The sequence below is a fragment of the Poecilia reticulata genome, linkage group LG15 (genome assembly GCF_000633615.1).
Source record: "Poecilia reticulata strain Guanapo linkage group LG15, Guppy_female_1.0+MT, whole genome shotgun sequence".
NCBI lineage: Eukaryota > Metazoa > Chordata > Actinopteri > Cyprinodontiformes > Poeciliidae > Poecilia > Poecilia reticulata.
In genome coordinates this window covers 17,776,751-17,791,177 of record NC_024345.1, presented here as the reverse complement: position 1 = coordinate 17,791,177, position 14,427 = coordinate 17,776,751, and the positions used below count along the sequence as shown (strand labels likewise).

Genomic DNA, 14,427 nt, shown 5'->3' with positions numbered 1-14,427 from the left:
TAAAAAACAGACTAATTTAAAGGGTTTGTTCTGTTTTTCACAGGGTGCCTAAAACTGTGTGTTTTGGTCACGGCTCGGTCCGAGGCTTTAGAGGCCAGAGGGGCAGAAGGAAATGAAACACAGCACCTGACCACTCTGCTTTCTGTGTTTTAAAATTAAAATGTGATGCACTTTGTTGTCAGTAATTCAATTCAATTAAAGCTCTTTTTTGCATCCTCAGATGAGATGCGAGATGATTGACATGCTTCCTGCTGAAAAATGTGATGAAAAGATGCAGTGAAGCTCAGCACTTTTATATTAAGGATGTATTTGATTTCACAGAAGTGATAGGAAATTAGAAGAACATTTACATCTTTTAGTAATAGGCTTTAATGCGAATTGTGTTTTCAGTCTTATAAAAAAAAACACTGTACATTAAAGACTGCAGTGGGATTGATGATTGTAAAAAAAAAGAACAATCCAAAATAGTTGTAATTATATTTCATAAACTAAAATGAAAGTTCTTAAATCAACCTTTTTCTTTTTTTTTTTTTTAGAAAAATAAAACATGAGGACAATGTATGGTTTCATTTGTATTGCTGAGACAGACAGGGATTTATACCTCAGAATAGCTTGTGGTTGTGTGAAATGACAGCAATTAATATATTAAGGAACATTTTGCTGTGAAAATTAGGAAAACACTCATAACAGTCAAAGCCAACAGACGAACTATGGAAAATCAATCAAACTCCATCTAGATATCAATATCCCGTTCAGTTTTTCAGCTTGTTTTGTTATTTTGTCCCAAATCGTTATTAATTCAGGATAAAATCTAAATCCAAAATACAAGCTGTGACACATCACATAAGATGCAACACCTGATCCGCAAGTTTCTAAGTGAGTAAATTTCCGTGTTTTACTTGTAGTCTGTTTAGCAGCAGCAGATTGTTTCAGGTGTGTCTAAAAAACAAACAAAAGTTGTTCCCAGATAGTGAAAAGTAAGAAAGTAGCCCTTTTGCTTGGCATCGAGAAAGAGAAAAGTTATTTATTTAAGATAGTAGGTTGAGTTCGGACCCCATGCGGTGCTTGCTCGGGCCCAAAAAATTTACGTTGAACCCCTTTCAACTCAAGTGCAACTTTAATTATTCAGTAAAATCTGTCAAAAGTTACTCATCTGTGATAGTATGTACTAATTAATACCAGCTGTTCAGCTTTGATGCTTCTGTGTCTTAAGTCAGTTAGGTCCACAATTTTATTTATTTATATATACACACTGCTCAAAAAAATAAAGGGAACACTTTAACATTGAAGTGAACACTGAAGTGTTCCCTTTATTTTTTTGAGCAGTATATATATAAAACCCTGGTGGATACAGTTCTTCTGCCTGGAAATGATAATTATATTTTGGAGCGGCCAAACTCCAAAACATTCATATTTTGAAACCAGAAGTTTGAATCTGACAGAGAATCTCAGAAGACTTGGATTCACCAAAGATGAATCCTCATAAGATCAGCAGAAACAACCAAGAAGCTGGTCAACAGCTATAGGAAGGTTTTGATGCTATGATGCCAGTATAGATTCTCTCACTGATCACAATTATACGCAATTATAAATAATTTTCAATTAGACTTTTTTTTATAATTATTTGTTAAATTGTTACTCCTTTTGTTTTATCTTTTAATAGGTACTTGTCTCATTTGCAATCAGGAGCAAACTTTTTGGATGAATGGGAATAATTTTAAATAATCTGGCAAAGGGTGTGAATAATTTTGAGCCTAACAGCAGCGTTTTAAAACATAGATCATCTTTCAAGACACACACAAAAGAAATCCATATCAATTTAAAATGATGCTCTATTTTTAAAAAACTGGTTCTATTGATGGTTCCAGTTCGGTGTCAGACTTGTTTAGTCAATGTTTAGGGTCTTTGAAAAAGGAGGATGAGTTGTTCTGGCCTTCACTTCTTATGCAGGTTTAAAAAGAAATACTTAAAACTGCCATTTTCCCAACAGTTCAGTAATATGTTCGCACTATAAATCATGATTTGGAATCTACTTGTAAATTTTCTTTTCATTTTATTCTTGAAATTAAAATATATTGGTTGTGTTGCCTTTAAATAGTTTATGAGCCATAAAGGACAACTACACTGAGAAGCCAGTTTTAGTCATACTGCTTTAGGGTTATTTCCATATAATTTGTTAATCATAGCGAGGGTAAATAAGACAGCAAAGTTCTTAAAAAAATAGAAAACTTGGTACGGCCTCAGGAAAAACATTTTCTAAAGCTCCGCAACGTCAAACATGCAAGTCTGGATACCTTTCAAAAAGATATTCTCAATCCTGAACAAGTTGACCTTTCAAGATAAAAAAAAGTAACTGCATCTAATGGAATTAAGCTTTAGTAAATTAAACCGCTTACAACACAGTGGAGTGCGATTTAATTTTCATCTTTTGCGTAAAATGTGCGCAAAAGTTCACCAAGGAAATCAAGTTTGCTGCCTTAAAAATAATTCATCTTTTTTTATATAAATGTCATCTGGGCTTACCTCTTTAAAATTTATTACTCCATCAAATTTATTTCCAAAGAAATAAGGTAGACCACCCTTGTAAACATATATGTGTAAAAATATTTAACTATAGCGATATAAATGTCATTGAACTTACAAGAACTGTAAAAAAAAAAAGAAAAAAAAACAGTTTTATCGGGATGGATATTTTTTTGTGACATTTGTTATTTTCTTTCTAAAAACATATTTGAACAACGCTTTTCCAACACAGCGTCCTGGATATTAGTTAAGACAAGTAATACATCCCGTAAGGCCTGCTGAGTAGTCCGGGTACGGGGAAAGCAGGCCGAGCTCCGTACAGAGGCGCTGCGCCCAGGGGCGCGCTCAGCGGGAAGGGGAAGGCGAACGCCGGCAGCAGCGGCTTTGCGGCCAGCTTTATCTTCTCCAGCTCGGCCTCCTGCAGTCTCTTGGCTTTGGCTCGGCGGTTCTGAAACCAGATTTTGACCTGGGTCTCTGTGAGGTTCAGGGAGCTGGAGAACTCTGCTCTCTCAGCGATGGACAGGTACTGTTTCTGACGGAACTTCCTCTCCAGAGAGAGCAGCTGGGACGTGGTGAAGGGGGTCCTGGGTTTCCTGTTGTTCTTGTGTTTCCGCAGGTTGCATGTAGTTGGGCTGGGGATTCCTGGAAGCAGATTGATCAAGTGAGAAACGGCATGCTCGTTGTGGCAACTGCGTTCAAGGTGGATCATTTTATGTCTATCAGTGATTCTTGAGAATAGGGACAAAACAGGTCCTATGGATAAAGCACAAAATTTTAATAAAATATACACAAAATATAATTTTTTCAAATATCTGACTAAACTAACCGGGGTCATGTGAGCACAACAATGTATATTTTCCTGGTGCTTGCTGAATATTTTTTTATTTTAAACATTGTAGTCGGTGGATGATGCCTGTAAAAGCCCTTGTCCAGGAGCAGAACTCAATACATTATAATCGTTTAAAATAATTAAAGAAATACTAAAATTATATATTATGACAATTAAGTATAAGTAGTCATATAAATAATTATAAAAGTATCAATAAATTGAATTAAAAATCATTTTTATATATTTTCCAACTCCATTGAAATTTGTCCCTAGTTTTGTCAAAACCGTCAGAAATTAAATGAATGTAAAAAAAAATCTGATATTATTGGGGGGCACCAGAATTTCTCATGGTTGTTTGTCACAACCATGATGTGTCAACWCCATAACTGACAATTTACAAAACTTTGATGAAATTTTGTGAAATAAAAGCTTAATTTTGGTATAATATAAAGATCTAATGGACCTAATGAGCTACAATATGGCCTCCTTAGGAATAACATCATATAAATTGAGGTAGTTTGGCTTTTTGTCAACTCCGTCAGATGTCAACTCCATCAGTTTTTGTGACGCTTTCAGTAAAATTGTCAAATCTCACTTAAATGTGCAATTAATTCATTTTAATGTATTTTACATAAATTGCATTACTTCACATGTATCAAGTTTTTCATTTTACTCGCTAGTTTGTCACCACCTTCAGTTCTGTGTCAACTCCGTCAGATGGACTTTTTGTTGTTTTTGTTTTAAATAATATTTATTTTGTTTCTTGAGAAACATTTGTATGTAAAATGAGTAAAAATATCACTAACAGGTCATTAAAAATTATTTTTTATTTATTTTTGTCAGATGGTGATGACAACGTTCTAGGTCAGGTCGATTAAAAATGTAATTTAAAAATAAAATGTTGCAACTGGGAGCCTGTACCTTAGCATCTTTACATTTCCAAAACATTATTTGTCGTATYTGCATACATAAGGTTGAGAAATAACAAAAAAAAAATTATGGGAAAATTAAAACCCATTTTGTCCCTATTCTCAAGAATCACTGATATATGGAAAAAGGGTGTGGTTTCCTGTGTCACTTAACAAAATTAATATTAATCAACCTTCAGGTTTTTTTTTTTATGTAATGTGAGCGAACAGCAAAATCACATTTTATAGTTGATTTTAAATCGTAGTCTCAGTGGCCAGCCAACATGTGAGTGTGGGCCCCATATGTGATTATTTTATTTTATTTTATTTTTTTCAGGTAAAGGCAAAGAGTTGTCCTGCACCAAAAAATATACAAAATGCAAATGGCATGAGTCCAGTATGTAACATGTGGCGCACAATATCAAGCCATTTACTTCTCATTTCCCCTAGTTTGTTATTTTTTTCTGGTTACTTCTATTAAGCAGAAAACGTCAAAAAAAAAAAAACTTTCTTGAAGAAAGAAAACATATTTGACCTTCTACTTGATACAATAAAGTTTTTAAAAAATACATTTTGAGACCCATTCAAATTAATACAGTTTTGCAATACTTTATGATTAAATCGTAAAGTATGAAAGTTATGACATGTGACAGTAAACATCTCTAAAGAGTTTAATTTATAGAGATTTTTTTTGATTGTCCAGTAACCGAACTGAGGTACAACCTAAATGCATGAGATGTGAAATGTATTATTAATAGTAGCAAAAATAATGATAATATCTCCAGCTCACTTGTGTGTGCATGGTATGGCTCCTGGAGCCAGGTCCTCTCCTTGTCGCTAAGGTCCACCGCCTCCAGTTTGGACCCACAGATCCCTGTCGGTGACGCACACTCGGTCTCCTCCGTGCGGACGCAGCCTGACTTCAGGTCAGAGGAGTTGGAGCTGCTGCACGGAGAGGTCCTGTCCGATATGAGGGATTCCACACTGAAAGGCAGCTCGAAACCTTTGGTTTTGCAGCTCCTTCTGGGTGCCATGTCCAGCTCCTCGGCTCCAGTTTCTCCAGCGGCTTTATCCTGACGCGATGTGTCCAAGGCCGGTGATCCTTGCGCAGGATTCATTACGCACGACTGCGGTGCCATGCAACCACTTTCCCCCCGCCGCTCTCCCCGCTGCTCTTTTAATGTTTGCGTGTGTTCACTTGATGAAGATCACTGTCATCGTTGTGGTTCCGCTGACGCTGCGCGTCCGCTGGTAAGCTGAGTTTTACGCACAGACTCGCATTTTCTTCAGTGAAGAGCCAGAAGTTTCTCTCTCATCTTACCGCGGGCGAATCAGACATTAAAAGTCGTCCACGTGACTCTGCTGGCGCGCGCTCTGATAGGACAGATGAATGATGAGGTTGGCTTCCTGTTGGTGGGCATTGACAGATGTAAAACTTGTAAGCGATGGCAGATAACTAATTCAAGGAACGTGGTGCAGATGAAAACTTTCCATGATTTACTAGAGACCTGAGCAGCTCAGACCTGCGATTTTTATTGTATTTCTTATTCTTGTTTTTAATCTTTGTATAGTTTAATGTTGATTTTTGTTGCACAGTGCTTTGTGGTTTTATATATGTGAAAAGGATTTTATAAATAACCTTTACTTACTTTTATTCTTCTCCACTTTTTGATGGTCAAATACTCCTTGAGAAAATCAAATCCATGTATTAACAAAAGTAGACTCTGTGAAGACAGGGCTATTTCTCTGACTTGCTCATTTGTTTCTGGAGCTTAATACTTTTAGAGAGCAGCTTAACCCGCGAAATGCATTTTTGTTTTTCAGCGCAACTTGATTTGCCAGAATGTTTTACTTTACTTTGGCAGTCAATTGTGAGCGAGTCAGACCTGCGGTCCAAAGTCAGGCTGTTTACATAAACCAATACAACAATTATGGTTTGAAAACCTATTAAATTCACTCGAAACGGCATGGAAACAACAATGGATTAATTAACTGCGTCGATCCGGACTGTGTGCGCATGCAGCAAGCTAACATAAAGCATGGCTCTGCGATCACATTTTAGGATGTTAACTCAAGTAAAGCCAGTCCAAGGTCAATGGAAAGGGCTCATTTTAACAAGATGTAAATTAATTTTGCTCGAAGGAAAGTCTATGTCTCTTGATCTAGGAAGGCCTTTATATTTAGAAGTAATTACACTCTGAAACTGAAAGAAATCACTTCTAAACTAAAGATTTTTAATATTTACATATACCCTGTCAGGTGTGTCCGCAAGAAGCATTAACTAAGAAGTCACAGGAGTGTGTGCTTATTTTTTAAAAATTCAAATTTAGCACAAACCCTGGAATATCTGGGTTTGCATGTAGGAGCTTAAATGTTCCAAAACTTTAAAAATTAACAATCGAAATCCCAAAATGTGCCTGGTGAGAGAATATCTGCTTTGCCACAGCACATATGCAGAAAGTGTTCCATAAGGTGTACACAATGGTTAGCTAACTTACTGATATATTTGAACGCAAGCTCTGCAAAACAATGTGAAAATAAAATACTGTTTGCTTATGCCATGGGCCGGCTCATCATTTGATCGCTTCTGAGTACAACAAATAGTAAAGACTTGTGAATTGGTTGTGAATGGGTAAATTCCTGCTTTACAACGTGACTAAATGAACAAAACACAGACCCAAAAATCTCATGAAAGTTGTGTTACAAAAGCTCCTTTTATTAATAGACATTTTCACTGAAGTGTGCAGGAAAATAAACATAGCTTCAGTACTTTTTTGTAATTAAAAATAAGAGTTTATTAACAATGGATGGATATTGATTATCCATCCATTGTCTTCCATGCTTATCCAATATCAGGTGATGGAGGCACCATGTCCAGAGGAGAACTCCAGTAATAACTCCCTATCCTTATAGCGACATCCTCTGGCTCATTCTGCGGGATGAGACGCATGGGGTCTCCTCCCAGTGGGTCATGCCTGGAAAACCCCCAAAGGGAGGGGCCCAAGCAACATGCTGAACCATGGCAACTGACTCTTTTTGATGTGGAGAAGCAGCGGCTCTACTATGAGCTCCGCCTGGATGGCAAAGCCCCTTATCCTGTCTGCAAGGCTGAGTCTAGCCACCCTTTGGAGGAGCCTCATTTGTTTCTTTGTATCCAGGATCTTGTCTTTTTGGTCATGATTCACATTTCAGGTCCGTAGGGGAGGGTCAGAATACTCAAGGACTAGTAAATTGAGAGCTTTGCTTTTAGGCTAAGTGCTTCCTTCACCACAACTGTTTGTAGCAGCACCCACATTACTGCAGATGAAGCCCCAATCTGTCTGTTCATTTCATGTTCCATACCATCATCACTCGTTAACAAGACACCAAGATACTTAAGCTATTCTTCTTGAGACAGAGACCAACCTCCAAGCCAGACAGGGCAGTACACCTGAGCGAGCCCCTTCTCCATGGTCGTGGCTTTAACTAGTCCCAGTCCACCCTGGCCAGATTACTATGCTGTTCCTTCCCATTTTTTTGTAGAACCACCTCATGTGATACAAGCTGGACCTAGCTGGGTATTAGTCACATGCGATTTTATTGTTAGCAAACTGCATTTGTTGATTTACATCAGACCATAGTAGCTGGTGAGATGACGATAACCTGCTGGTCAAACTTTGAGGTCCAAACCTTTTATCAATAAGAAGGATAAGAGGGCACAGAGCGACAAGACAACCCCCAACGAACAAATATATCAGAAGTTTTCAGAAAAACTAACATCCCAAGGGTACACACGCAAAATGGCATCATTGGAGCATCGACTAGCACCTTCACGCTCACAGATCGCCCACGTTCTCGCATTCCCCCCACCAACTCCCACGTTTCTGCTCATATTCACTCCCACACAATTAGGAACACACTGACAATAGCAACACACCCAACTTCGCTAGAACCAAACCAGATGTTAATCAGCTAGAGTGAAACTTTACAATAAAGAAGCGCCCCTTACAGAACCACGGCCTCAGATCTAGAGGTAGCTAGGACTCTCATCCTAGCCCCTTCACACTCAAGCCTTCACTCTACAGTAAACGCAGAAGATGCCAACAGAACCACACCGTCTGTGAAACGCAAAGATGAGACCCTGAGTGTCTAAAACCAAACATCCTCCTCTGCGCAACTAAACCTTTAGATCCTGTCCACAAACACCACAAGCTTTCTTCTCAGTTATTCAAAATAAAATAATCTGATGAGTTTGTGCATACCACGTGTTTAAGCTGTTTAAATCTAAGCTGTAGAGCATAAAGTAGTGACACGGCTTGTTGAAAACTGTTTTAGAAGACAGTAGTTTATGGTCCTGGTTCATTAAAGCAGCATGGCTGTTCAAGCTGTGATTTACCGCTCTCAGTGTATTTCCAAGAGTGATTGTCACTGTAAATTTTCAAATTGTGGCCTCTAATTTAATTGTCTATGCCCATATATTTCAGCCTGTTGTGCTCATTGTCTGCAGCCCCTTTGAGAGTCTCTAAAGGGCCTTATTGAAGAGGCTCGTCCAAATTAGTTTTGTTCCGGAGCTCCTCGCACCAAGTCCAATAACTCCCATTGAAACCAAATATGTGAGGCTTTTTGACTCTGCTGCTGGACAGGCCTGAAGCAACACACTGACTTTCTGTCTGTCTCCGTCTTATAGGACAATTGGTTAAATGGAGTTAACCGTTTCCCTCCCTGAGGTATGTTCCTGCTTTGATCCTGCTGTGCCTGGCGCCTGTCTGCTCGGTCTCCCCCCTCTCGCTCTTTGTGTGACAGTGATAGATTGCTGGGTAACCATACAAGCTTTGAATGACTGTAATTTAGGGCAACATTACATTCTCATCTACTTACAGCCAATATTATCACTCTGAGATGAAAGAAGGTGCACGGCTGTCTATAGTCTTTTATTTTTCTTCTATTGTTGAAAAAGAAATGTGTATTTTTATTTCTTTGCTGACAGTTCGCATGCAGACATCTACAGCATTGATTGCCTGTATAGTTTTATAGTGTGTCTCCCTATGTTTGTTATTATTAAGAATACAATACCGGTGCAATTTATTTGTGAGTGTTTTCTTACATTCTATTTCCTGCTTTCATGCACAAAGTCCACAACGTTTCTTCCCTTTGCATAAAAATGTCAACACTACTCCTAAACCTATTGGCCTTGCCCCAAAGGAGAATAGCTTAAGAGTTAATTGAGGTTTTCAAAAATGCATTTCCTTTCCAAGCAGACATGTTGAAGCAGGCTCTGTTTCGGATTACAAATCTTTGACTTCTAAACCTGAATCAAATGCATTCAGAGATATGTGAAGACGGTTGAATTTTATTAAAATGACTGTTAGGTTGCAAAAATCAACAAATGCAATCTAATACAAATGCAAAGACAAATATTACAAAATATCACTAACAAATATTTTTTGCACAAAAATATGTTATGTGTTATGACCTACACAGTCATAGGGAAGGCTGCTGATGTATCCGTTAGTCCAGCAGATAGTCACCGGTTCTCCCACAAGGAGGTTAAGCCACCAAAGCCTCGTTGCTAAAGAAGCTAGCTGTTCACAGAGTGCTGTGCTGAAAAAGATTAATGGATTATCACTCTTCACTCACTCTTCCTGTTCTGTCATTTAAAAACTGATAAGAATCACACAACAACTTTCCTGGAACAAACTGGGGTCATGCATTGTGCTAAACAGACCGGTTTCCACTTCTTGCATTCGTCTTGTAGGTTTGAAAGATCAATGCGGTGTTGCACAGGCTCCAAGAATATTAAAGTGAAGCAGGTCTTGCCTCCCGCTCAGTTTCTCTCAGGCCAGCCAGCCAGAGATCAATTGGCGACCCTGAGGACTCCCCTGCCATGTTCCTCCTTATCTGAAGGAAGAGTTGAAGGAAACTACATCAACATGTCAGTTTCAGTTGCTACTAACTCTGTCTTCACTCAGGTTCCAGTTTAACCTGCTGAACCATTATGACAAAGGTGCAACTTGACCTTCCTCTCTTGGTTATCATGGCGTACATTTGTCAAACTGTCACAGAATATAGCTGAGCCACATTGTTTTCACAGTACAGAGTACACTGCTTTGTGAAGTTCTTCATACCACTTGAAAGTTGGCACATAGTCTAGCAATACAAACACAAACCTGAATGTATTTTATTTGTACTGTCTGAGAGAAACCTACACAAAATAACACATATGACATTTTTTTTTTTTAGAAATGTGAATCAATCGGATTCAATCCCCTTTCATGTAACATTCCTAAATAAACAAAAACAAACCTACTGACGTTTGGTGATCAACATAAACTGACAGGTTGAGGTAAGAGCAGGAATCTGAGAAACAGCCAATGGCTCGAAAGTAGCTCTGGAGGAGTTGCAGAGATCCTCAGCTCAGGTGAAAGAAGCTATTGACTCGTCAATAGCTTCTCCCAATAGCATAACTTATAAGGTTTCAGAACTCTTTGCTTTTTGCCACAAGAGAGCCACAGCAAACATACTGAAGATTCTCCCAAAGTTGACCTGGCCTACATCCGAAATACGTGTGACATCAAAACAACTGCAAACATCACTATCAACACATTCGGAAACATGATGTTGGGTTGCTTTCCCTCTGCAGAGATAGAGAAGTCGGACACAATCGATGGGATCAGATCAAAGTTTGTTGAAGTTTGCTGACATAGGAGGCGGTTACTTACCCAGAGCGCTACTCATGGAAGAAACGCTGCTGCAATGGAGACTCGCATGGCAGATAAGGCTTGAAATTATTGTAATTAGCTGACAGGCTGCTGATTGGTTAAGTGCTTTTCATTTATCTACTATATGTTAGCATGACTTTTAGAGGACGGTGCTGACAGGTGAGCTGAGAGTGGTTTATTGTCCCTGTGTGTGTTTTGTACCTCTCAGTTTGGATTTGGTTACAAGCGGGTGAGTTCCACATGGCGTCTGATGGAGATGAACTTGCTCTGACAGACGGGGAGCTCTGCACCGAGTCTTGCCCACGGTGCCAGGTGCTAACAGACAAGTGCAGATACATGGACGCCATATTGTTGTGGTTTGGGAGAAAATGGATGAGGACAAAGGGAATTGGACACCCTCTCTGGACTCAGAGAGAGATGGGTGTTACAGCGAGCTCAGTGATGGTGCTGACAGCAAGGGGGTCATTATACTCCCAGAGCTCTGTGATAATGATGATGAGGAGGATGATGATGTTGGAAAATAACCCAGGAAGACAGGCTGGGGATGCTGGGTTATGATGCAGCACTGTTGATTTAGTCCCCATTTGAGTGAAAGTCATAGCAAAGAGAGCAGGAAATGATGCTTTTAGTTTGATATACTAAAGCTTAGTATATCAATCTAAGTTTTATGATATACTTAGATTGAACAAATTTAGCTAAAGAAGTCTAGGTATTTTAGACCTTTTAGAGTTATTTCTAGTGACTTTCTGGTAATGTCAGCGACTTAATTGTCCAGACCCCGCTATATTTGTCTGTTCAATATCTGTTCAGAACTGAATTTGTGGAAAAAAACTTGAAAATGGATTCTCAAAATTGCTCTCCAGCTACTCAGATTGAACTTGAACTATTTTTACAAATAATATTGAGCAAAATATAATTATTTTGATCGGCAAAGCTGTTGCTTCTGCAGAGAAAGGCTAGTGGTACAACGTGTTGGCCGATGCAAACTTTTTAGAAGATTTTCAAAATCACTTGTGCTCAACTTCACAATTAACTTGGTGTTAACTATATCAAACATGCATTTTGTTTAATTCCAACAAAATGCATCAGAGTTTCTTTTTGCAACATCATAAAATGGAAAAGAAGCAGTGTGGATACTTTTACATGGGTTTATAGGCTGATTCAGTCCTAAAAACTCAGACCTAGTTTCAAAAGTAAGATCAGTTTGACACCATAATGCATCAGCTTACTTAACCTACAGTGTACATTTATTATTTTTTTAAAAAGTCACATGTATAAATGTTACACAGGAGAACCCCTAAAATGTGTGCCAGTACTAAGCAGCAAGATCTGAGATCCTCAGTGTTATTTGCTAAGCACTGAAAATAAATAGGTCATTAATAGCCATAAATTATTTGGCTACACTTTGAAGGTTGTGGTTTGTTTTGATCTATCCACAGAAGTAGTAGCTGCCAGTGCCGACAATGCCCCCCCCACCCAACATATTTCCTAATCTGTTCTGACTCACACTTGCTTCAAAAGATGTTCCAGGCACGTTGATTATGCCTGTAAATTATGGTTTCATCTATCAGAGCCTCAGATAATGTTCACCACATTAGAAGAAGCCAAAACTGGAACAAATTGGGGTTTCATGCTTTACTCTGGGGCATTGTTGTTGTTCCTCTAAATGGTGGGAATTGCCCATTGGATTTATTTCCTCTCAGTGATAATGAGGTCATATGCCTCTCCAAACCTTTAGGAAATAACTGTACTTTTGTTCAACTCCGATGTTAAAGGTCTCGTGTAAATACCTTGCTTAATTTAAAAATATTAAGGTGCTAGCTTAATTTTGGGAGTTTCTAATTACGTTGAGAGGCTGAACAAATAAGATGAGATTACAATAGATTTCACGTCGTCTCATGAAACCCTGAAAGGAATAGGAGGGTGCAGCAGAGGCCCCTGAATAAACAACCATTAAATCCCTCTTGCACCACTATGAGGAAAATCTCCAGTCTTTGCATTAAAGCAACCAAAACACAAAGCCAAGACAAAAAGAGACTTTAAAGAACTAGGGAAAATGAAATGTTTGCCCACCTTACCCTTTCTTCATGTTTTTAGGTCTGGAAGATGTGTGTAAACTGGAAAAAAGCAGAGGTAGATGTGTGAAGCAGGAGACGGAGGGGGCGGGGGGGATAAAGTAGATGAAGGAGAAGATGAAAGCTTTGTTGTGTTGATGCTTAATGAGCTGGAAAACACAATTGAACTTCTCTGACTGTGGAAATTGCTGTGAGGGCATCGTAAATTAGCACCAGTATGGGAGCTGGCCCGCTGATAGAAAGAGGGCTTTGTGTGGTGAGGACATCCTCAGAGGCCCAAAGCGGCTGAAATCTTCAGCGTTTTTCATAGAGAGAACTGTCACTAAAGTTCACCAGTCATTCTTAGATATGGACAGATAGTGTTAGAGAGTTAGCTTGTTTCTCTGCTCTTAAATCTCACCTGATCCCCATCAGCGTAGAGGCCTCATTATTCAAAACAGTAAAGCCACAAAACGGCTAAAAAAAAAAGGCAAAGATGTGTCTAATTCTCCTCTGATATTCGGAGAGCTCCAAAGGATGGCTTTGCAGGCTTGGCACATGCCTTCTGTTACTAAGTGGCTTCATATTGAAAGGCTCTGCAGCCGCTATTCTCTCTCCCACCGGGTGCCAGCTTCTCTGCCCTGGCAGCTGCTGGGCTTCAGAAAGGACCCATAGTTTCAACTCCGCAGGTGAGCTGCACAGCCAAAACAGGGCCCCTCAAAGGCCTTTTCAGAGTCTCAATAGGAAACTGACTTGGGGAGAGAGGAGCGGGCACACAATGGCCGCCTTCTCTGGACACAGAGAAGATGGAGATGAGCTATTGGGCTTGTGCTTTAGTGTTCCTTATTGCCATGTCGGGGAGAGGTGAGGAGTGAAGAGAGGAGAGGATGAGTCCCCCCTTTTTGGGTCTTTGAAGGCGTGGCTCCTTCTGCTGTTGTGTCCTGACTCCCCTGCATGTTTGAAACCGGATGAAGCACAGTGTTTTCTTCCATGTCCAGGAGGACACTGCTAACTACACAATCCTCTTTCCTCACACCTTATTTTCGTGTCCTTTTCCTGACAAGTTAGACTTTAAGAGCTCTTCCAGTGCGTGGAAAGAGGATAAAAGACCTGAACTCCTGATGCTCTTTACTACCTACCTGCATTTTTGTAACTGAAGACAGCACAGTTACTTGACTGCACTAAAAAAAATACAGTTTAGCGCATCGATAATTCTACCGAGAGCGGCTGTACTGATGAAACTCTGTGGAGATTTTGTCTTCTTTCTTTTGGAAGCAAAACAACAATGAACAGGTTTTATTTTTGGTCATTTCCATGGAAATATTAAAAGTTTTGAGTTATTTCACAGGAAGTGCTAATAATTCTGACCTTACCTGTAATAAAAGATTGGAAACAGATAAGGCCACTAATTGAAC

General features: G+C 39.2%; 2 protein-coding genes across 2 annotated transcripts in view; one reads left to right on the top strand and one right to left on the bottom strand.

Moving 5' to 3' along the window:
- The window catches only part of znf511 (zinc finger protein 511), a 2,936-nt gene extending 2,717 nt beyond the window's left edge, over window positions 1–219 (top strand). Inside the window, exon 6 of the mRNA XM_008429752.2 lies at window positions 44–219. Coding sequence (XP_008427974.1) covers window positions 44–116 — 73 coding nt within the window. The 3' untranslated portion in view covers window positions 117–219. The remainder of the gene's footprint in view (window positions 1–43) is intronic.
- A 2,373-nt stretch (window positions 220–2,592) lies between these two features.
- Window positions 2,593–5,519, bottom strand: msx3 (muscle segment homeobox 3). Its single transcript, XM_008429751.2, has 2 exons — window positions 5,051–5,519; window positions 2,593–3,165 (listed from the first exon to the last, which is right to left on the bottom strand). The coding sequence occupies exons 1-2, from the start codon at window positions 5,397–5,399 to the stop codon at window positions 2,771–2,773; spliced, it is 744 nt and encodes a 247-aa protein (XP_008427973.1). The 5' UTR covers window positions 5,400–5,519; the 3' UTR covers window positions 2,593–2,770.
- Window positions 5,520–14,427: the final 8,908 nt, after the last annotated feature.

What these genes read in the sequence shown, in the direction of transcription:
- msx3 (XM_008429751.2), bottom strand. Translation starts at nt 5,399, where the DNA reads ATGGCACCGCAGTCGTGCGTAATGAATCCTGCGCAAGGATCACCGGCC. An exon ending in GCCATACCATGCACACACAA is followed by an intron (nt 3,166 to 5,050) that starts GTGAGCTGGAGA and finishes ATCTGCTTCCAG; the next exon opens with GAATCCCCAGCCCAACTACA.